This window comes from Leuresthes tenuis, unplaced genomic scaffold (genome assembly GCF_036924035.1).
Source record: "Leuresthes tenuis unplaced genomic scaffold, fLeuTen1.0.hap1 SCAF_19, whole genome shotgun sequence".
Classification (NCBI taxonomy): domain Eukaryota; kingdom Metazoa; phylum Chordata; class Actinopteri; order Atheriniformes; family Atherinopsidae; genus Leuresthes; species Leuresthes tenuis.
Window position 1 is genome coordinate 5,339,288 of NW_027325373.1, and position 25,277 is coordinate 5,364,564.

Sequence of the window (25,277 nt, forward strand, 5' to 3'; positions counted from 1 at the left end):
AGCAGCTGGCAGTGACACTATCAGAGATGATCTTAACATGAACCTTACAGTCCCCCAATGGTAAGAGCAGATGGTTGGAACAGATGATCTGTTGAACAGTCCTCCTGCGATATGGAGGTTTTTAAAGGACTGGTGCTTATATCAAGAAATTGTTTGCTGATGGACGTGTGTGTATCGCCTTCTAACCCACTGCACACTAGTTGTTACTGACTAATTGTTTTGTGGCCAGACAAGGGATTTACCATTACAGAACTATGCTTCTGAATGATGCCAGCAAGAGTCGTCGGACAGCGAACACCTCATTCCTGCAACATAAATCTTTCAAAGAGCTGCTGGATAAAGATAAGATCCTAAGATCCTTGAACTAAATCTTAGTAGCACACAGGAAATTACAGTTGTCAGAGAAGCTTCTAAGGCATACATGAGGGAAAAGTTATATGCAAATGCTGCTCAGGAGAGAAGTTGATTGTAATTTACCTGGAAACAAAATAGATCTGGAGATGACAGAGGTCACACATTTCAGTTGTATAGTAATGATGCTGCCACTCAAAATGTCACCATTCAGGATTATTTTAAGCAAACTGTGTGCTCTGCAGGAAAAGTATGGAGGCTTACGGGATGAGTTGAAAATGACAAAGACGAAAAAAGATGAAGAACAGTGACAAAATGGGATGAAACTCTCCATTTAATCTGGGGAAGAGTTTCTCTCAGAGAGGCAACACAACAAATCCAATTCTTATACACTCAGGGAGGTATTGCCCCCCCCACATCAGATTTAATAGTTGTCACATTATGTTGAGAAATATGCTTCAATATGGCACATTCCGGTAATTTGTATTGGAAAAACATCCCTAAGCTTGAAGTAGTGGTATTAAAGTGACACACACACACAACTGTGTAAAAAGGGTATATTCTATTCAACGTTGTTGTTATCGTGCCAGTCTATGATGTTATTTGTGGTCATTCTTATAGTTCATATCAGCTGTTAATTGGCTAGTGGTTATGCATTTATTCTGATGGTAATGCATCATGCAATCAACAAACAAAAACTGTTTTCTTGCTCTCAACGATACTTTTTATTACTAACCTTAAACCGCCGTTTTTAGTGCATAAACCTTATCAGGAAACCATGTGGCCTAAGACAAACAAACAGCAGGTGAAACCACCTGTTATACTGTGGCGTCAAACTAGTGTCCAATGGTTTAAATGCGATGCATACTGGTGCCATCTGCCTCCTTCTGCCTGCAGAGGACTTTGTTTCTTGTCTTTATAGCCAATCTTTATAGCCGATTATGTTATGGAAAGTCATGGAATGGCAAAAACACCTGATAGTAGACTGTCATTCACTTTCAAAACCCACTTCAGTTTATTCAGCATCTTGGGGAAGGGGCTTAAGCTTATGCCTGCTGCCACTGGGTGAGAGGCAGGGTGCACCCTGGACAGTTTGCTGGTCCATTATAGGACCCAAAACAGAGACAATTTAGAATCACCATTTAACATGCATGTTTTTCAGACAGTGGAAGAAAGACACAGCAGATAATCGAATGTGCCTGGGCCAAGATTCCAACCAGGAATCTTCATATTGTGAGGCAACAGCAGTCTTTGGTCTAGTCTAGTAAAACGTCTGACAGTGACAAATATGTAGAGGAAGCTAGAGGAAGGTTACCGCAATATAGGCTTATACACAAATAAAACCACACTTAAACAAGACTTCATAAGTAAAATAAGTTGACGAAAATTTAGGTTGAATGAAAACAACAGGGTTGGGAACATTTCTGCAGTGTATATCAGAATGTATGCGAGTAAAACCTCCCTGAAATGTCAAAGATATGGAAAATCAGTCAATATTTTGTTACCATCTCAAAGGCAGCTTTTTCCTATTATATCCTCTATCTCAGCTGCTGCTTCGCAGCAGCAACAGTGTCTTTGTGGATGCCACACAGTTGCAAGCCACATCAATCCAGCAAGGTATCAGTGAGTATACAGAAACAGCAAAGTTATCAGATTGGGTTTACAATGAAAAAGCATGAGGGAATTATTGTTTAAAACAAAGACTTGTGATACATGTATCACACCACCAATATCAAGTAAAAACCCTCTGTATCTGCTACCAGCTCGGAAAGCAGGGGTTGCTTTTTTTTGCACTAACCCTGCTGAGGTGGGATTAAAAGCTGATGTTGCGACATACTTTGGTTATGTTAAGCAAGATGCAGGTTTAGATTTTAGATTTTGTTTGCATTTGTGTTTGGAGGGGATCCAACATTAGTGTGTAAGCTACAAATAAATAGGTAGAAACACACACATCAGACATGATATGCGAGTATGATAACATGAGAACTAAACTGCCACTGGGCTGTCAAGATGCTTTACCTCTTTACCTCGGCCTAAAAGTAATACAAAGCAGTTTGTGTCTGTGGATATACCCTTCTTTTGTGTGATATCGTTGTGCCATGGAAGCATGAACACAATGTAGAAGAGGATTGAGAAAAACTGAAAGATATTTATTCTTTTGACAATTATGAAAACATTTATATGCAGTATTTTGCTAAAGATGTTTCTCATGAGGCCCAGCAGCCCATGACCATCAGTCATGGAAGATGGCTTTGTTGCTTCTTCGCTTCTCTGGAAATTAGTTCAGATAACGTGGATGCTTCCTCCTTGAAATGAGCATGTATGGCCTTGTGTTCCATGATGGTCCGAAGCTGTTCTAATCAAGTTTTTCACAAGCCCGTAGGTCAGTCTTAGACTTCTTGTGACTGCCCCATTTCTTTGCAAATTGATCAGCAACCTTGTAAGCTTCTTGCTTCAGGTGTGTGTATACGGCTTCATTTTCCATGATGGACCAGAAACTGTCCTCATTAAGTTTTTCACAAGTCTGCACATCAGTCTTGGACTTGGGGTTCTTGTGATTGCCCCATTTTTTCACAATTTGATCAGCGACCTTGTAAGCTTCGTGCTTCAGGTGAGTGTACACAGCTTCATCTTCCATAATGGACCAAAAACTGTCCTTATCAAGCCTTTCAGTTTGCAGACCAGCCTTGGTCTTATGCTGCCTTTGACTGCCCCATTCTGCTGCAGGTTGATCGGAGACTTTGTAAGCTTTGTGTTCAAGGAGTGCTTGCATGGTGTCATCTTCCATAACAGTCCAAAGGTTTTTCTCACCAAAGGTTTCACATGCCCGTTGATCAACCTTAGACTTTCTGGGAGTCAGATCACAGGGTTCCTGTTTGAGACACATGGCCTCATTCTGGATGGCAGACCCGAAGCTGTCCTCATCAAAGTTTTTTGAAGTCATCTGGTCTATCTTGAATCCGTGAGTCTTCTGATTGTCCAAGGAGTTCTCAAAACTGTTGGCTATAATATAGGTTTCAAGTTTTATATGACCACAAGTGGTCTCATCTACCTTGGTAGACCAGCATGTGTCGACCTCAAGGATTTCCATAGTTTTTTTGTAGCTCTGTTGACTTGAAATGAAAGTTCTGTCTTACTGGTAACAAGAACAAATAAAAAGTTGAATAGATTAATGACTGTGTGGTTCTAGATGAGACATTCTATGTGATGTCATAATGACAGAACACAAGCACGTTCAACAAACTAATGTTCTGGTTCTCCTAACAACAATGAACTAATGTTTAAGGAACATTTGCTGAAGTGGCAAAGTATTTCCTAAATGTTTTGGGTAAAGTCCAATGTTCTCTCAAAGTTACATTGTGCTCTTTCATCGGTGCTCCTAAGTGATATTTAGTATTGCTGAACACAGCAAGATGAGAATGGCCCTAGAATGTTGTACAGGGGTTGACAAGTTTAAGTGTTCAAAACTGTTTCATAATTCATACATATAGCCCAGGTGATACAGGTGTATTTTATTAACTTTTATTAACTATACTAGTTTTATAGTCTATGGTTTTGTTTAGCTTGTGACTAGGGATGGGAATTGTTTAGAATTTAGCAATTCCAGGTCCATTATCGATATCGCTTATCGATTTGGTTCCTTATTGGTTCTCTTATCGATTCTCATCCAGTTATATATAGTACAAATGGTTTTGGTTGCAGAAACACTTTAATTTCAATTATGGACCAACATTTTATCTATTTTCACCTCTGTCATTTTACTTTTCCCTGCCTCGATCAAAGGGGTAGCTACAAGTATGAGGGAGCCTGCCTCTGATCCTGCCTCTGAGCCTGCCTCACTCTTGCAGTCCTCGTCAACTAAATGTTAATAACAGATGGAAATTATTCACGCAGTATGTCGCTAACATTATTACAATCAACAGGACCTGGAAGTTTTATGTTTCAGAGCTCTCCAGTTTTAATTACAGGCAAGAGTGAGAACCGGATCTCGATTCCCATCCCTACTTGAGACTAATAAAAGGCTCATTTAAAAAATCCAGGGGAAGTCCACTTCTGGATTCTTAAAAAATGTCCACTATAACATCCACTGAAAATCTCAAAGACTGGAGCTCAATTTCCAAATATTGATGATATATATATAGTCAGAGAAAAGAGATGCACATTTGAATGAACACACACAGACACAGAAAGGGAACCATAGCCAATTAGTAAAACTGAGAGGGCTAGTCAGCAAAACCAACAAGATGCTTGTTTCCAACATTCATGCTGTCTGCATATCCTGCATATGTGTGTGTGTGTTTGCTTGAGTGCTCCATATGTCCTGTGAAATTTGTTCTGTTCTTAAGTAATTACTGTTTGAATTATTTTTCCATAGTAAAGTGGTTTGAATATTGACTCGATTAACTTTAGGGCAGGGTTTCTCTCAGGAGAACTAACTAACTCTGAATGAGAACATAAAGACACTTTCAACAGAAGGAAAAAAAGCCATATGGAGGTTAGCTGATGTTTGTTAGGATTTATAACAGCCATGAGCAATCAAAATGTTCAATAAGCTACATACAACTGATATCCATGAACCAATTCATCATACATGTGCAATACAAACAGGAATTAATTCACAGCCATGACTACTTGCATGAAAAGGCTTCACAATAACATAAGGTCTGCTTATTTCGTTCCAGGCCTCTTCAACAGCTTAGGGTTTAGAACTGTGTAAGCCTGAGCTCACTGTTCCTTCCCTTTTAGCCCTCAATGAATTGAAGCTTACCTTTTCGTATGAAACATAAATTAGTGAGTCATTTCAGTTTAAGCGACTGTTGTATAACAGCATCAATCAGTCGGATTAATGCTCCCCAAAAACAAATTAAGGGAAATTGCCCTCATTTCACAGTTGATATTATGAAAGGTGCAAGGGCAGAAGGTTGGGAGGAGGTACGGGGGGATGGCTGAGCTGACGCCTCATGTTTAAAGTTAAAACTGAATAGAAAGACTGCAGCCAATGTGTTATGTTTGGTGGAAAGAAAATGCACTCTTTTTCGATTCTATAGGTTTTAAATATCAATACATAACAAAAATCATCTGGTCCTTTCCAGGTCTCACAATCAAGAAGTTTCAATCATACAGAAAGATTTCACTGTGTCATCATTTATTCAACGAGTACTATGAAAAATGCAGAAGCACTGTGTGAAAAACTATGTACATCCCATGATTAAATAGCTCGTAGAAGCGCTTTTAGCTGTAATAACTTGAAGTAATCATTTTCTGTGGAATGTTATCAGGCTCTCACATCACTGTGGAGGAATGTTGGACCATTCTTCACAACATTGCTTCAGTTCACTGAGGTTTTTCTGGGAATTCGCTCATGCATAGCCCTCTCAAGGTCACATTAAGGAGTTTAAATTAGGTTGAGTTTAGGGCTTTGACTTTGGGTAATCGCAACACCTCGACTCTTTGATTTTTCAGTCATTCCGTTCTACATTTGCTGCTGTCGCAGCGACCTAGTTTTGACCAAGCTTCAGCTGTCTTTCAGAGAGCGCCAAAATTGACTCCAGAATACTTGGTAATTGAAAGGAGTTCATGGTCGTCTGTGACAGCTGGAATGAGGTGTTCTTCCAGTTGGTGTTTTCAGATTTTTCCTGATCTTTCATGGCTATCTTGTGTTGTGTTTAAGGTGATTGTAGAGATTGTAGGTGTCACCTTGAGGTGCTGCTACAATGCATTTGCAGCCTCTATTACAAATATTGACCTTGGCCTCATCAAATAGAGATTGTCCTCCTTTTACAAGTCTAGATAAGTTGTTGCTGTTGCCACCTGCATTTTCTGTGTCGGTTCCTTCTTTCTCTTTATTTAATAAGTCTTTTTCTTTTTTTTCTGTGTGTACGTCTTATAACTGCCACCCGTCTTTGCCAAGTAAACTGGCTGCGCTTTTAAGGTCTGCCTCCATTACATGTCACTTTAGTGACAGCAGAATGACATGCTGAAAACGGCTAATATGTAATTTAGATTAGAACTTAGATCTTACTTATCAAGAGGTATTAGACAAATAATTACAATTAGAAAATTATCTAAAAGAAAAGATTGAACCTTGAACCTACCGTGAAAATCTTTTTCATCCAACCCTCAGTATATTAAAATTTGTATATAGGATTTTTATCTGCTAAAATATGTAGGTTCCAAGCAAGCTGGGTGTTATGCATAGTACCATCTTTCATCTGGCTTTTTAAAAGGGCACGGGGAGTGAGCCGTGTTCACAAAACTGATTTCTGTTTTATTTCTACCATAATTTAACAACTGAAAATAATATCCTTACAAAATCAGTGTGAACTACTCTAATGAAAATGAATAAATAGATAATGGGTGATTGTTTAAAATCTTAATGTGTCTCAACAAAAATCCAACCCTGGACCAAAGTGAAAAGAAATGATTATAGATTATTAAATGTAACCTACCCATTAATGATGTCACATTTGGACTACTCAGAGCAGCCATATTTCAAGAAGGCCAAAAAGGGCTGGGTGAATATGAATATATAAATAAATAACTGATATAGTCATTGTTGTGGGTACAGCAAGGCTTTTTAGAATTTATTTTCATTTAAATAAAAAGGGCATGTTTTCACAAAGTATGCTTACAATTCACGCTCATATCAATTCACGTGACAATACAAGGTTGCTAGGGTTAACTGTGTTCAACTTTGGCAACAGAGTTCATATTGGTAATAACTTTTTTGGAGACTTGTAGTAGCTGAACAAAGGGTTGCTTGCTGTTAGGAAGTCTAGTCAGCATGCCATGAAAAATTTAAATCTGAAGGAGAGAGGAACACATTTAATAATACTCCAAAGGCACCAAGAGTATTTATATGCAGTCAGTTATCTTCCAAGGACAGAGCAATTTGTTTACATCTGCCAGTCAACGATACACACACAACCTAACAGAGACATAAGGGTCCTGTCAGTATGCTGTACTTCCAAGTTTCTCCTGAGCAGACTACTAACTGTGATGAAGAGGTATTTTCTTTAACTGACTGCAAAGATTGGTCAAAATTCAGGCGTAACAAGTCATATAAAAGAATAGATACATATGATCGGGAAAAATTACGTCGGCCATCTTGTGAGCCGCAATGCCAAAAAATTTTTGGACCATGTCTGCTTGGGATCTTAGCCGTCCTTTTACTTACAAATATATCTTGAATTAGAGGAGGGAACTAAAGACCAGAGTGTAAACATGAAGCCTCATAACCTAAAGACCTGGGGCCATACCCGTAAATGATGCTCCCACACAAAAACCTTTTTATGTATGCCTTTTCCTACAAATGAATAACGTGTGCACCTAACGCATTCTAGAGAAAATGCATTACCACTCAGTGTAACCCTGGCTTCAGGTGGGATTAGAAAGGGGGCCACATACAGTAATTTAGAATAAGACAACAGTTTTAAGGAGCTTGGATAGTTTGATAGCAATTTTTTTTTTTAATTCATTGTGATTTTTATTTTCATAATATTCCTTTATTTATCAGACATCTGAGTTTCCCAACTGATTACCTCTAAGCAATACTGTAAAGATTATACATTCATGTGTTGCACATGAAGCAGGAGCTGCCGGTCCTCTGCTGTTGCCCTGCTGCGATGAGTGATTCGATCGTTTCCATTTTACTTTGCTCTGAAATTACATAGCTTATTGTTTGTCGCTTTTTGAATTCAGCAGTTTTGTTCTGTTTGGGATTCAAGAAGTGAGACATCAAATAAATCAGATTTAATTTTCTCTGCTTCACTGATTGCCTCAGTTTAATATTTGGTAAAACAGCCCTTCCTCTTGTTGCCTCTTCAGTTCTTGTGCAAATGATGTCTTGATATGCAAAACTAATTAGGGGAATGGGGAGTTACTGCATTAATTCTTGGTAAACCAACCGAACAGGGTTCATGCTAGTTTCCTCCATACAGGTGGTAATTGACTTCTAACTTCTGAATTTATTGGTATATTGGATGCAGTCCAAAATCTACGCCAGATAAGAAGCACTGGCAATACTTGGGAAAAGTAAGAAGCTAGCCTAATGCAAAAAGGGAAATAAAGACAGCATTTTCAGCAATAACTTTATGTCACATGGTGCATTTAATAAAACTTTGTAGGACAGAGATCAGAACAGAAAATCTAAAAGCATTCAGGATAACTGTATCTGCACTGTTATCAACAACATTTATGCAGTTGACTTAGTTTGACGAGCAAATGAGATAAAAATGCACCGAGGGTACTTTGTCATCTGACTGGGAAATGATGCAGCCTCACAATGAGAGATCCAACATTTTGTGGAAGTTTCTTCCAAGTTCCAAATTGCCATCCTCTGCAGAAGCAGTTTCAGTTAAGTTATCAGCTAAGCAGCTAGCACTGGACAGGTGCAGCTCAATAACTTTCTCCCTCCAATGTTTGCTAGCTGGTTCTGTAAGGTCCTGGTTTGGTCGTTCGATTAGGAAGGCAAAATTCAAAGTTCAAGTTTTTCAGAGAAAATTAATTGATTTTTTTCTTTTCTGTAAACAAGTGCAAGCAGACATTCTCGCCCTATCGTGGAAGAAAAAAATTCAATTTGCAGTCACACTGAATGAAAATAATTGAGCCATATAGCACTCACTGAATGCCCAGCCACTGCAGGTGGCCTTCCTCTGAGAACTTACCGCAAGCGCACTAAGGAGTGGGAAGATGCTATCTTCACACAGCTCAGCTCAGTGAATTTCTGCCTTTAGCTATTTTAAGGGCAAGTGAGGCTTATTTTTAACCAATGCCATAAACTGTGCCTCTGTTTTCCTGTGGCATAACTTACACAAAGCTCACACACAAACCACCTTTTTAGTCCACAAGTAAACAGACAGTGTCCATAACGATGCTGGATTTGTAAAGGTAATGCTATTGTGCATTGTGCTGTGCTGAAAATGTGCAGGCAGAGTATTTTCATTCTCTTAATTATGTTTGGTCAGAATTAATTTGAATACCTAGCAGGATAGAGATTTTACCAGACTCAGAGGCTACTGCATCTGTACACGGTTGCTCATCAGCTGTTTTTTTTCAACCTGTGTGAATCAGACTTTTCAAATTTGTACTGACGATGACTTTACATAAATACAGTATGTTTTGTTTTTTTCCCGTCTTACCCTGCCTTGATAGCCTTACATAAAAAAGGAGGGAAAAGAGTTAATGATAATAAAAAACTAATCTAACAATAGAGTTACTGATCAGTTCATGCTTGAGAACCTCTCCAGGAGAGAAAATGGGACCGACTAAAATCCTTTCAGTCATTCAAGTGATGACAAAACTATCACTTTCCCTGTTTTGTTTTTTATTGCTTAATTGATAAATGCAGGTATATCTAGAAAAACTACCCAATGCAGAATAGAAACAACCAATCTTGAAAAAACAGTACGTTTTAAGTAGAAGATCATAAAGCTTTGATGATGTTCTCGGTAAGCCGTGCGTAGCGTGGCAGTGGGTAAAAAAAGTCTGGGCAGGTGAAATCCTCATTCACGGTAGAAAACTAACTGCACTCTGGATGAAGGCAGGTGCATGCTCAGCAGCATGTGGGATCAAACACTTCCTGCTCTTGTCACGATGCCCTGATCTGAAGAGTGATTCCTGTCACAGCAGGATTCGCTCCTGGCAGCAGAGTGACAAGAATCGAAAGTTATCAATCAGCTACAGCTGAACACACCCCGGTCTTCATCCAGAGCACGATTCGTTTCCAACCATGAATAGGGATTTTCACCCTTCTGGATACTTACATTTTCACTCAGTGTGGCGAAGGATGAAGACTTCAAGATGAAAAAAAAATATGCTGAGCTGTGGGGATAGGAACAAGCTTCCAGATCTTTTAGACTGTTCCTCATCTAAATCTATACATATGAATTTTTTATATATTTTTTTTGACTGTCCACTGAGAGTAAGACTATGTTAAATGAGTCAAACGCTACACTGGCAATACACTTCAATATGCTGATTCAGACAGATCGTACTGTTATTGTTTTATATAGTCTTTTTTTCCTTTCATTATTTTTTTTATATACTTTTTTATTTAATATTCAAATCTTTGTTTTAATCCCCTATACATTGATTCATTTCTTACCTTTATCTGGCATCCCTGTGCCTTTGTAATGTACCAGGGTTGAGCCACCTACAGTCTACAGAACATGTTAAAAGTTACGGACATGTCACTGACAAACCAAACTTTACATACATATTCATTTTTAAGCATATTTCAACTTATCATCTAATGCAACATCAGTGTGAACTGAGCAGATAAAAACTGAAAAAAGGAAGGTAAACAGAAAAATAGACCAAGAAATGAAAGAAGCAGAGAGGCAGCAGCCAGATATCTGGCCAATAAAGACACCACCTATGAGGGGGCAAAGCCAAAACTTACAAGACTGAGTAACAAATAATATTTCTGAACCTCGACAAAACAGCAGCATTTGAACACCCTAGAGTGAGAACTGTTTGCTGTAGGGGCAACACTGAACTGTAGTACACAGGAGACATGGTCTGGCAGTTGTTTCCTGTCTGAGCTCTATCTATTTCAGTACCACAACATCCCAAACTCACAAAAATCTCCTGGAATCTTTCAAGACATGCTCAACAAATAAACAATAAAACGTGCCTTTTATGTCTTTGTTAAATAACTGCTGCATCATGCAAAAGCAGAGTCAATGACTCCAAATTGAGGTATGTTCTGAGTGTAGCACAGTTTAGCAAAATTATTGTTAATATCACTGAACATGTTGTTGGGATTTCACATAACTAAAACATATGCTTTTAAAAAAAAAGATAAAACAGCTGCTGCACTTATCTAAAGTGTCTACAGTGAAATTAATGGGAAGACAGCACTCAGGCTAAGGATGAATCCATAACCCCCCCGAACTGCCACTATTATTGGCTTCAGAAAAAAGCAATACTTTCTTTTCAAGCATAGGAGTGGGTTATTACTGACTTTTGTTGCAGCAATAATATCTGCACTTTATTTTAAACTGCTGAAGATAGCTTATTTGAAATTGGGTCCAACCCATGACCCTACATTGGATTAAGAGGGTTTATAAAAAAAAGGACGGATGGACGTAAATTAGGTTCAAAAGGTGAAAAAATCCCCCTCCCCTGCATGAATGCTACATGCTGGACTGAATTTGGTAGTTTGGAGGTTTTTGGAAAACTTAAAGGAAAATTTAAACATGAAGGCAATTTAGTTTTAGGGACCGTACACTTACATGCATAAACATAATGCATAGATTTAGACATATATCACCACGTCTTTTAAAAAAACGTTTGTGTGGCTTCCGGTAGGCCTTTGCTGTGTAGCACGAATTTGGGACTTCTTGGAGACAGTTTCATACTAATAGTCCTGGATTCATCCATACATCCATCCTTTATCTTTCACTTATCTGAGGTCACAAAATACAGTCACAAAACTACATGTTAAAAGTTTATCTTATCTTAGAAAACTGTACCAGGAATAACTTATCCACAGGACCAGTCAGTGTCAATTAGGAGAGCTAAGCCCAAAACACTGCCTAAAGGCTATTGCACTGCCTCTGCAAGGCCAGTGAGGATGCAGGGGGCTATTGGTGGAATAGTCAAAAAAATTACCTCCAATTTTCTTTTCCTACTCTCTTCTCCTGGATCTTTGTGGAAAACATTATGGGGTTAAGGCATCTTTCCTTAACCCCGTAATGTTTTCCACAAAGATCCAGGAAAATTTCTTCTTCTGATTCTTCGGAAATTGGGAAAAGACTAACAAGTTGCAATGAGAATTCAATCACACTTACACTAAGTTGTGGGTCTGCAGCACTGAAACTACAGATGTTCAATGAATTTTCTAGAAAAAGTGCTTTAGATACTTTGTCAATAGCAATCTTATCTCACTGAAACACAAAGATGATCTCAAATATATAAATATTTTGGAATATTACCTTATTATCAAGGTTCATGAATAAAAAAGGAAGAAAAAAAAAGTTGATCAAATACACCTTCCTGTGCTGAATATTTATCCACACAAATCATCAGTTCGCACAACTAGGTGAAAATAACAACAAAAAAAGCCATGAGCAACTGAAAGTTGCAGCCGAAAGAAATTGTGGGATGGAATTGTTTGCATTCTTTAATAAAGGATGGTCTTGTGTATCTTGTGCTAAAGGAGACTTTTCCTTGGCATTTGGAGAAGCCAAATAGCTCTCATCATCAATGCTGCTCAGATGTATCTGAGTCATTTCACTCAGTAAAGTTCCTAAGTAGAATTATCAATTTGATCAGACCTAGGACTGTGTTGAAATTGTCCAATCCTTCATTTTATCGTCCACTATGTACAGTAGTTAGTCAGCCATTTTGTATTACTGTTCAACATTTCTGCTGAAATTGTTCATTCACTACACTGTGGATAAACTCACTAAAAGTAGTGTACATAACCAGTACTATGCTAGGTAGCACTAGCTACTGCTAAAATATGCAGGTAGTTGTTTGATTTTCTCATAATTCCTGTAAACTTATTACCGTATTTTCCGGAGTATAAGTCGTATCAGTCAAAAAATATGTCAAGAAAAAACAACAACAAAAAAAAAAACAGTCTGTACGTCAAACTTATTTAGAAATTTATTTCACAAAATCCAAGAGCAAGAAGATGTTGACAATATGATAAAAACCATCCATCACCTCAGATTTTGTTTACATGGCATGTAACTGAAGATATGGAGCAAAATCCTGAAGCACTGTTGCCTTCAAGTAGAGTTCGAAATATGGATGCAGCTGCCAGCCCAAATTCCCAAAAGAGTCTGCTAAATAGTGGATGACTAAACAAGTGGATAATGTGAAGCCACAGCCAAAATCTTAACAGCAAGAGTTCATTTCTGACATAATCTATAATAGAGGTTTTTAAAAGGCAATATTTTGTCAAGTGTTAAAAGATTATAGAATTATAATCTTCTTAGAAAAACACGCATATGCCCAGATTCAATCAGAACTTAAGCATAGCACAACAGCAAGAACATCTGCTTAGAGAAATGGTTTATTTCTTTGACAAAGAGTCGTTTATGGTCACAAACACTGATTGCACAGCAAACTATGAATTTTTCAACTTGGTATTAAAGCCTGAGGGCAAACACTAACACAAGTGCAGGTGTTTACAGAGACCTCAGTGACTTTAACAACATTACTTAGAGGCTTTGCAGTGGATATTTTTTTGGACAAAAAGAAACGGGCACAAAAACAGAAAGCTCACTGTGCAGAGTACAGTTTCACAGCAGAAAATGCCAAACTGTCTTTTCTGTTTTTAACTCCTGTACTATATTTTGGGCCTTGAAACTTTCGTGGCCTGAAAAATTTATTATTGCATTTCATTCCTAATCTTCTCAGCATCAGCATATCAACAAAACAATCTTCATTCCGGATTTCATATGAATCACATATCTTTCTCTGTGTTTTCATGACTTGGGGCGATGCCATCTATATCAGCATGCTTCTTTGCACAGTGAAATAAACAAAAATATAAAGCCTGAAAAATTATTTCTTTGCAAGCGGTTAGAAGTCATCAATTTAATTATGGTCTACTGAACTGATCTCAGCTTTTGCACCTCAGAAAATGGTAGCTACATTCTCCTTTACCCTTTTAATGTTTATCCTTACATACATATGGTGCATACTGAGTCTGGCTTTCAGAACCTTAAGCAAGGTTCATGTCACGCTTCTGTTACAATCCATGCGCACAGTGATTTGGCCGGGTTTTTCTCTTAAATGCTCACTATTTCACACAGCTCATGTGTTCCTCATTGACACGAGAAGTGGATCGCACTGGATGATGAAAAAATAGCAACTGACACGGCAAGCTGCCAGTCTCCCATATGGTACATTAACTACATGTGTGCCTTGAGCTTGCACTGATATGTGGGAACCTCTGAACAGAGCTGTGAAGTCCCTAAATAGCACACCAGTCGACTCTACTCTTCCTCTTAGTAGAGTCTTGTTAGAAAAAGAGATGCATTCCATTTTTGTGTACTACATTTCAGAGACTAAGATCTGCAAGAGAACTATTACTCAAATCTGTGACCAAATGTTGCAAAAAATTCAAGCATGTTTACAGATATTGGCTTGTTGGCCATGCTTTAGTCTGGACTGGCTTAGGGAGAAACCAGGAAGAACAAGCAGTTGATCCAGTACAAGCAAGTGATAACAAATAGCAGGGCATGGCACCAGTGGAGTTGTAGACATCCAGAGATTAGTTAGCTTTTGAGATCCTATCTGTAGGAGACACGAGGGCCGACAAAAGTCCTTTCAATCACCTGCAACTTTAAAAGATTAAATCACTTACTCTGGTATGTTATTGTGTTACAGGTTTTATGGCAATTTAGGAAAGAGTGCAAGAGTGCACACATTGTAGAAGCTCGATTTTCTTTCTCTCGCTAACTGTTAAAACACAACTTGATTGCTATAAAGACATCAAAAAACAAAGAGCTAATACGTGATATTTGTATTATTCAGGATAAAAAAATCTAAACATTTCAGGAATTCTTATCTGTTTGTACTGGCTTACACCCTCAATCACAAAAGGTTGGGAATATAATGATTTACATGCATAATAAAACTACATGTGATTCTCAATAAAACATGGAAAAATGTATCAAATTGTGAAAGTGAGACATTTTACTGTTTCACGAAAAATATGAGCTCATCTCGGAAAAGTTGTGATGGGTCACCAACAGGCTGGAAAGGTAAGAGGAACTCAGAAGAAACAGTTCAAGGAACATGTTACAACCAATTAGGAAAACTTACACCAGGTTAGTAACATGAATGAGTTTAAAAAGAGCACCTTAGAGAGGCAGAGTTTCTCTGAAGATGGGCAGAGGTTCAGCACTCTGGAAAGGTTGTGGCAAATTTACAATAATGTTCCTCAATTTAAAATTGTGACGACTTTAAATATTCCATCATCTACCGTACAAAACACATTAGAAAGATTTGGAGAATGTCTCTGCGAAAAATATGGATGAAAAATAATGGATCCCCGTGATCTTCAGGCCCTTGGGAAGCACTGCATCAAACATAGACATGATTCTGTCATGGAAACACATCCAGAAATTATTATATGCAGAGGGGAGAGAGGAGAGGGACCACCCGGCTTGTTATCAGCAGTCAGTTCAAAAGCCTGCATCTCTGAAATGAGGGTGCATCAGTGCGTATAGAACTTGTACATCTAAAAAAAGGCCCCATTAATACTGAAAGTATCTACAGGCTTTAGAGCTACATATGCTCCCATCCAGATGACATCTTTTTCAGGGAAGGTCTTGCATATTTCAGCAAAATGATGCAACATTCATCTACACCATCTATCATACCAGCTTTGGAGAACACAAATTTGGCTGCTGGACTGACCTGCCTGCAGTCCAGGCATTTCAGTTTACTTTTTTTTTTAGATGTGTTTCTGGTATCAAATTCAAGTTTAGCGAATATTTTTCATGAAATAAAAAAAAAAGTCTCACTTTTAACATCTGATCGTTTTCTTTTTATGTTCTATTGTGAAACAATATGGGTTTATGAGATTTACAAATCATTGTATTATGTTTTCATGTTACAATAACTCTTTGATAGTTTTTGTTACAGTTTAAGTATATTAAGCCTGCTTGCTGAGAAAGTGTTTGTCAAGTAAGTTTTGAGTGTCTTCAGTGTATTTTGACGCTGAACCAGGAGTAGAACAGCACCTGCTGTCAGCATTGTTAAAACCACAGATTTTCCTGTGAACAGGAACATGAGTTTGGATGAGGGTGTATGCTTTGCAGGGTTCTCAACAGTTTGACTGTGCTGCAGAGCCTCCTGCTCCTCCACAGTCAGAACCCTGTGGCAGACTTCAGCCAGGACTTCCAGAGCTGCTCGCTGACCAGCTTGTATTGCACCGCTCATGTAGCCACACCACTGTGTGGCTGTCTCTGTGCCTGCCCAGTGGATCCTGTAAATCCAGAAAACACACTAGGATTAAAGTTTCTTTTGTATTTGTCTTCACATACAGATCAGCATATTTACAGTCAGGTGCACTAGTATCCCTGAATTGTAGAATTTATGATATCTTTAGAAATAAATGAAAATGTACCAATTTTGTGTGAAAATATATGACAATGTATCAAACCTTAACACAACACAAAATCATTTTACTGTATGTAGTGAAACAAATGCAGTCATAAATTACACGTGAGGCTGAATTCTTGGCACCCTTCTCTGGTTCAAATCAGTTTCTCAAAAATAAAAATCAAATCTCCTCTACTACTGCAAATTTCCATTGGTCACGTGACTGGATGTCATCAATGAATAAAAGTTATTTCATATAACAAAAGGAGCTAATTGTTTCCCCGTTTCTTTTTCATGTGGGAAAAGCATAAAATAGCTTTCTTAAGGCATCAGAAAGGTCAAATTACTTGGTTGTCCTATTAAAGAAGAGATTTTTTGTGAATAGATCAGTCATTTTATTGGTATAAAAAAAAAAAAAAAAAACCTCCTACCAACACTAAGACACGGTGGAGGTACTGTCATACTGTCCATGTCTTGCATCTCCATGCTCAACAAATTAGGTTAAGCCTTTTCAACCCTGCATGGGTTGTTCACTACAGGAAGGACAAAAAACAGGCTGCCATTCATCCCCTTTTTTTCTGCTCCATTTATTGACAGCACAGGTCTTATAAACGTAACCAAACAAAATGCCACCAATTCTACCACCAGGTTGAGTGACAACATTGCTCCACAACAGTGCACTGCGTGCACAACAGACTTTAATATAGTGCTTTAGTCGGACTTGGTAGACTGCCAGACTATATCATCGGTGAGATTTCAGCTTTGTTAGTATTGACTTTATGAGACTGCTCTGTGTTGTATGAGGTCTTGCAATCAAGTCAAATGAAAATAACTGTGGGAAAAAAAGCTGGCAGCTGCCGATCGCAGAGCGGGAGGAGACAATGAATTTGAGACAATTCGTGATCTCCAGGTCAGCTTGGCAGCTGGCATTCTACTGGATCCATGCGGCATAAATTTCATCATCTGCTGTGCCTGTATGGGTCCAGCTGGATCACTCTGCAGGCAACTGTATGCAACCCAAAACATGTGCTGCATGCACTGCCAGTGCACAAACTGTGCATTAGTGAGGAAAACAAAAACTGCATATGCACAGCGAGAGAGGTTGTATGCAAAAAAGACTCCACACTTTAATCATTTACTGTATACCAATTAAGCTTCTTTCTGCTTTTTTGAGATATAACACTAATCAGAAAACATTCAGGGCTGCATCCCCAGACTCCCAGGCCAAACAATGCCCATGTGTATGTTAGACACGTAGACATGGCTGCTTATCATTCTTATATAATTCTCTCTCTTTTTTTTTTTTAAGAATGAACTCAAAATAAGAGGCAGCAGCCAATAAGCTTTCACACTTGGTAAGCACTGATTGGTGTGATTCAGAGTAGAGATGCTGGAACTGTACATGATGGCTACCCCGTGAGCAGCTGCAGCTTTTTGTGCACAGCAACTCAATAATGTGTAATTAATGCAATATGTGTTAAATATTTCATCAGAGAATAATGATTCAAAACATATTGACGCAACCTATGATTTTTAGAATCACATCTCTGTTCTGCTAACAGAAGGGAATTCCTCTAGCGCATTATTCAAAGGATGGTGTGTCTACATGTGCGGACATATGTTATGTATTCACATCACTCTAGCCTCTAGGTTTCTCTGAAATTACATCAGGCCCCACCTCTGTCCACCAATCACAGTAATGGAGAAAGCACCCCCTTAGCACCTGTGTGCTGGCCAGCATCCTTGATGTGTTTTCTGAACAAAGAGTTGGGAATGTGAGCAGCAAACAGGTTTCCTCTAGACACCAAATACAGTGTGCTCCAGAGTGGCAAAGCAGGATGCACTCACCAACCCCATAAATGCAAGCTATAAGGAACAGGAATCAGATGAATACGACACCAGAGAAACCGGGTAAATGAAGGGTCAGCGTGTCCCAAAGCTGCGGTGAGAATGTTGGGAAGCGTGTTCATTTTACGAAATGCCTTATAAGAAACTTCATCACTAGAATCTATAATGCCTTGAAGCCTGACTGAGATGTCAGCAAGCTTGGTGTTGACATTCACTTTGCAGTCCACCTCTTAGCCTACGCTGAATTAAAGTCTAAATCATTACCTGATGTAGGTTACCTGATGTCACTCAAGTATAGGGTAACTTACTTATACTTATATTTTCCTGACCAAAATATTCTGATTTAATTGATAAAGGTCCTGACTATCTAGTTCAGTGAGACTTTTGGCAAAGAAAAAAAAGCAGTTCTTCAACATTTTCCCACAAATTGTTGCCACATCTTGATGTAGCCGGCATCTTTCGCTTCTTCTCTTTAACACTGAGCAGTCTGTAATATAAATGTCCCTTATTGCTATATCTACTTATAATCACCTTTTAAAGCGCTTCTTTTAACCTGATACCCCATGTGTTGTGTATCCAAATGCGCAGAATAATGTCAGCTATTGCACTGAAAACACGAACCAATACTCTGTATAAGAACTTGGAGCATGCCAACTTTGCAGACCGATAATAAACTCAGTAAATTTCAAAACCAACCGCATACAAGATGGGCATCTTTAACACACAAAAAAGGGAAACAAATATATGTAAATTAATGTAAAAAATATGTGTGTGTGTGATTCAATTGCTGAAAAATCAATAAAAAATGACAATTCTAACTTAGACAGAAGATGGGATGTAAATAATAAGTAAATTTTAATTGTGTTCAAACTCTGTCTCAGTAAAACTTGGATGGATTGTTTAGTGTAACATTTTAAAAAGAAAATTCATCCATTTACTACATGTGGTTCTAGAAAAGCTCAGTGTACTTTGGGAATGCAAAGAATATGCATTTTAGACAAATTTACCCTGAATGGAAAGGTTGTTAATTTGAACTTGAAGTAAATTGCAGGGCTTTCCATAAGAATGTGAAGAAAACGAACAAACAAAAAAAGAATTAGTCTTGAAGTCTCTAAAGTGGTCTAATTTGATCCCTCCACCTAAATGATACCAGTTTTCAACCAAAGCATTTCCATCGCTGGTTCTGAGCTGGTGCTACAGCTAGTTGACTCAATAAAGAACGAGCACAGGCTGGGTTTTCCACAGTCAATAAGCCACCATGGAGTTGCACCATTACGTCACTTAGAATGAAAAAACGTAGCTGTAAACACTTTTTAAAAGGTCGCCACTAATTCGACTTACGCCCATGTTGGAGCTCGCCTTTCCATAGTTCTCGCTTGATCTAGGCAGATTTAACTCTACACTAGTTCTGGCCTTTTATAAACATGGTGGTGGCAACATTTCATCTGGTCTGGTTGGTTTCAGTAATCAAGCCAGCCAATCCCGATGAAAGCAGTTCAGCACAAATTTCCACAGTTGGAATGTGTGTTCTTGGAGTTTTCTGGCCTACGCTGAACTGAACAGCTCACGTTGAGATGTGTCTGCCACTTGAACCATATAAAGCACTCGATTCTAGTCTGAGGTGCTGCAATTTTCATAACCCTCTGCAGTGGAGGTGAGACTCGGTCTTCCTGTCCTCTGGAGTTCCAGTTCAGTCATTCTATCTGTTTTAGCAACTGCACTTACAGACTTATTCAAAGTTGGGGGGGGGCATAATATCTTTAAAGCCATTTTAACACATGAAAATGTTTATTTTCAGGAGAAACTGAAGACAATTCGGTCTCGTTTTTATTGCAGTTGCTGTTCACACACAGCAGGATGCTTTCCTGTTGTCTAAGAGAGCACAGGAGGCAATACATGATGCAGAAATGACAGTATGGAAATTGCTGCGTTTTCTTTACTAGATGTTGAGAACAGCAGATGTGTTTATCTGAGAGCTGCGTGTATCTCTGCATATCCATTATAGCTGAGAGCAAGATGAAAATGCCAAACAGGTCAGCAGAATAGGCTAACTCTAACAAGCACACACACACCCTCCCTCACGCACCAGCATTAAATGCTGCGGGACATTTCCTCACATGTTCATACATTGTCTCACTTACGGATGTTTCAAAGAGTTTACAAAAACTCTGGGTGGAAAATCTTCACAAAATGTTGCAAACATTTACATCCTCACATTCCACTGCTCCGGAACATTTCATGAGTGTGTGAAAACTGCTTAAACAATGACAAACTGCTGTGGGGGTTTTTCCTAAGTTGACCAGTACTTGACATAAAATGAATCACTGCAGCTGTTGAATGGGAACACATGTTCTCAGAAACGAAGTTCAACGAAGTAACACAGCACACCTTTTCACTGGAAAGGATTCCGAGTTGAGAAATTGCCACGGGTGTGCAGTCAAAGCAAAAGGTGCCTACTTTAAAGAATGCAAAACATGAAACAATGTTTTTTAACACATGCCATGTTTCCATATGTGTTATTTCATAGTTTAAATGTCCTCTGAATTGTTCTACAATGTAAAAGATTGTCAAAATAATGCCCTTAACAGACATGCAGGATTGAATCATTTTACTCCAGAAATTACATCCAAGTATAATATTGGTGTGTCATTGATTTAATTGTCCCCTTTTAGTGTATTCATTTATTTAATCTGATGTCGTTTTCATGAAAACCTAAAGGAGAGTGTACTGCTATGGGACTGAAGTCAGTCAGTGAAACCAGGACAGGCAATTGAAGACTCCCTCTGGGCTAGTGGAACATTGTTCTGACCTTCGCTGTAATCAAACTGCCCCGCTTTATTCGGTTTTTATTATATTTCTAAGTAGGCTGTCTCAAATCATTTACTAGCTGATAGACTAAACACATTTTTTAAGGGTCCACATCATGCCATTAAGCACAAAAAGAGACTTTCATTTTTTTTTCTATTCACCTAATGACCAATGTGAAAGGAAGAATTTTAGTTCCTACAGAGAAACTCAAGGCTGCATAAGTCTCCTCCATTCTGTTTTTTTAATTCATTGTAAATAAGTGAACCTGACTGTCTGGACTTGAACTGAAAAAGAATCTCAAAGATGCAACAAGCTAGTCATTCTGTTAGAAATGTGTTGCCGTGCTTGGGCACATTGTTAGCTGACCCAATTCATCTAAGCTGTAGCTGTCAGACAAAGACCTCACACTGGACTTCATGGGAGTTCATGGCTGACCGCAAGGTGTCCAGGTCTTGAGGCTACAAACCAATCTCAAATCACCAGCCCTCCACATCTGTGCTTGACAGTTGACATGAGGTGTTTGTGCTGCTGTGTTTTTTTTACCAAATGTATTAGTTTGAATTCTGGCCAAACATCTCCATTTTAGTCTCGTCTGTCCTCGCTTTCTTTATTTTCTCTAAGTGACACCCCTGAAAGAATGGTGGTAAATTGCTTTAATTGGGTCCTCCTTGTACAAACAGATGTTTTGCTTTTGGCTTTGTGTTGTCAAAAAAAAATCTCATTGAATGTGTGAATAAAGGCTCCTTTCTCAGGGCGTTTCATTCAAATTCTAAAGGATGGAATGAGTTGTTTTCAGTTGAGGATCTGTGGAAGATATCTGTGCAACAATTTGGCAGCTAGTGCCTCCACCTGCAAAAATGTAGACCTACTGTGTATGTTTATTTCTTATCTAGTGCATCTCACATTGCTAACCATGTGTTGACCGCTTGAAGATCCTTAAAAGGGCTTCTTAAATGTTTGATGCATCATAAAGACCTGACATATTTTGTAACCCAGTGGGGCTCTTGGCATTGAAAGTGATGCACTGCAACTTTGTGCTTGGCAGGAAGAACTGTTCATGATAGTCATTTCCTCCAAAGCTTTGCTGCAAAATATCAGTTGACAAATACACTTTTGTTGTTCGGATACAGACACCAGCTATTTTACTTTATGAGACAGAAGCATATATAAGAATCTATAAACACTCCAACACTGTCATAGCCAATACCTTCCGCTTAAAAATGTGGAGTTGGACAAACAAGTGTAAGAAACTTAGATGACAGTTTGTGTTCCTATTCCCAGAGATCTCGATTAATGGGTACTCAGGAACATTTTCATTCTCCTGGAGTTGATGAGTAGCTAACAACCCTTTTATTTTTCCAAGCATGTAGCTATGAATCCCGTTGCTGATGAAAACGAGTAATATGCAGCAAATATATTGGTGTCCAGCAATGTAATTTCCACATAAAACAATAATATAGCATCCAGAGTTCACATACTGGGGAAGTAAAGTAATGAACGTTATCTTAAATGTAGCTTAAACAAGTGTTTTAGACAAGAGTTTGAGCAATTCCTAACACCAGGAATAAGCTTAATCTTAAATTAACTTACTTTAGAGTTATAATTAACTCTGTAAATAATATATTGCTTCACAATAGAGTTCACTTTTTATTCTGAAAAAAGTAGTAAAAAGATTCATTCTGTGAGCATTATGTTAAATGGCCATACATATAAACTCAGATTAAACAGATTTTAACTCACAGAAAGTTAAAAGAGGCCAGAGCAGGACTTCCTAAGGAATCTTTATGGTATGTCAAGATGAAGGCTAGTGTTGCTAATCCTGACATGGCTGAGCGGAAACCAACCAAACATACAGATGTACTCTTAAGGGTATTTCTGATGCAGAGCAGTGCCTCAATAGTTAGGTATGTATTATATGCACATATATGTAATATCACATGCAAACCAAAGTCTAAAAGAAAAAAATCTAATTCAAAAGTATATGAAAACACAGTCTGTTGCTTACTGATGGGTACCTCAAAACCTGACGTCTGAAATGAACCGTAAATAAACACAGTTACACCACTATTGGTTACTCATTCTCTCTACTCGCTCTGTAGACATCTCACATGCTGACCAGTCAAGTGTAATGTTCAGCTCAGACCATTATGCTTATTATAAACCCACAATGCAGTCAGTAATGAATTCAAAGAATGTCAAATCTAATCCTGCAATCTACAGGCTAACACTGTCACTTTGTTCTGAAATTAAACACAGTATGTTTGAAAAACATGCTTCATTTTTTTCCAATTCCATGTGCTGGATGTGTGTCAAGGTCATAGCGTGTCTTCAGGGATCCATTTTCTATATGAGAAAAGAATGTGAATTAGGGGCTGCCATCCGCTTGCTGCTGTTTGAGTCACGCTATGTAATAAGCTTCCTCTGCTCCCCACAGACTCAATGTCATTATGGAGATGCATTACCTGAATCCCCTTACCCTCCTCTCGCTTGCATTTGTTCTTCTTTGTGCATCTCTGAACAGGCCATTAGAAATGGATTATAGGACATTTTCCCAAGAGAACAAACCCCCCTGATGACCTCCTGCCAATCTTTAGAACTAGACTTCTATGTATCATTTAAAGGCATAATACCTCCCGTGACTCATGTCAATGATCTGTAGGCACTGTGTGCAAGTGAGCAATGCCTAGTATGCACAGAATGGTACAAATATTGTTTCTGTGGTACAAAAAGACAATAAAACACCCTGCATATGCTCTCAGTATCTCATAGGCTGTCAGCCAACACTTTCCAATAACCTAGAAATTCTTAAATTCAGCGCATAATAAATGTACACGAAAGATTATGAAGTCTAACACCAACAACAATAGAAGACTGCATCCCATTACATGGCTATAAATTCTGGTGAAAAGGCAGAGTAAAAAGGACTGTTGATTATGATGGGGAAGAAGGTGTGTTAGTCAGCAGCAGGGTGATTACCTGCCACAGGGCTTTCTCAGGCTCGGATGGTAATATGTTAGCAGGCCCGGTGCCATGACATTGACAGGGCAGCCACCACTGTATTCCTCCTTAGCCCAGTCCTTCAAAACAAAATAGGCTGATGATATAACACTGAATTATTTCATGGCACAAAACAGAAAAGCAAAATGAGACAGTAGACAAGTTTAATAAAAGGTCCGAATAGATATCTAGACTATTTTCTACCCATTTGATTGTAATCCAGTTCAATCAAATTCATTTTAATTGTATTCATGTAACGCAAATTTTCGAAAATTTGCCTATCTTCAGAAAGCAACAGCTTTTAAGTGTTTGCTTTGAGCCAATCCCATCCTCAGTGGGCAGAAACCGAACAAAGGGAACAAAAACAGCAATAAATTAATGTAGCGTGCTCTAAGTGTGATTCACAAATGAGGCCAAAGACTAAGATTTGGAGGGTCATTTTTCACTTTTCTGAGCTAAATTTTAAGTAACTACAAAAGATAATCTACATCCTTTACTAACAACCGCACTGTCAGACAGTGATAGAAAGTAGACTGTCTCTTTGATTTGGCAAGGGGGTGTGTGGACAGACTGAATTAATTTAAAGAAGTGCTGCATAAAATCTGCACAATAGCCTACAGACTCTCAAACTGGTAGCCACGATGGGATTAAGTGTTAATATCTTACTTCTCTACTCTTATTTACTGCAGGCTCCCATGCAGCAATCTAACACAGATTTTAAAGAGACATCATAACTACTTAGGGTCGGAGTTGTCCGACTGGCCTGCAAAGCACACCGAAGATTAAAGTGATTGTCTGGAGATGCGATTTCTTTTCATTTTTGACTGGACAGGAAGGAGGTATGAAATAGTAATAAAAAAGGATTAAGTATGCAGGAGACACAGAGAAGGATAGTAGAGATGAACAAATCAGAAATAGAAGAAAGAGACCAAACGATTGTGAGGGAGGAAGATGGGCATCAATCAAGCACAGAAAGACTTCAGTTAGATTATGACGAGGAAACGAATGATGAGAGGGAGATAGATGATCCCACTGCAGAAGCTAATGCATGGCGTTCTTTGATGTCTGTAACTCCAGTGCAGCAAAGTGCCCTTTCACTTAGTAAAATCTAATACTTTTAAGCTATTGTCCAATTCCTTTGAGTTGAAAATGCATATAATATCTCGCTTAATCTGTAATTATGATCAAACAAAAAAAATTGA

The 25,277-nt window shown here is 38.4% G+C and overlaps 1 protein-coding gene across 2 annotated transcripts in view; it reads right to left on the minus strand.

Moving 5' to 3' along the window:
- Positions 1-12,990: 12,990 nt before the first annotated feature.
- The window catches only part of LOC140276570 (probable flavin-containing monoamine oxidase A), a 40,326-nt gene continuing 28,039 nt past the window's right edge, over positions 12,991-25,277 (minus strand). Inside the window, exons 11-12 of one of the 2 annotated variants that reach the window (XM_072371308.1) lie at positions 24,055-24,155; positions 12,991-16,306 (exon numbers count right to left, since the gene is read on the minus strand). In XM_072371308.1, the coding sequence (XP_072227409.1) occupies positions 15,958-16,306; positions 24,055-24,155 (450 nt within the window). In that variant the 3' untranslated portion in view covers positions 12,991-15,957. The remainder of the gene's footprint in view (positions 16,307-24,054; positions 24,156-25,277) is intronic. The other variant, XM_072371309.1, reaches the window with a different exon arrangement.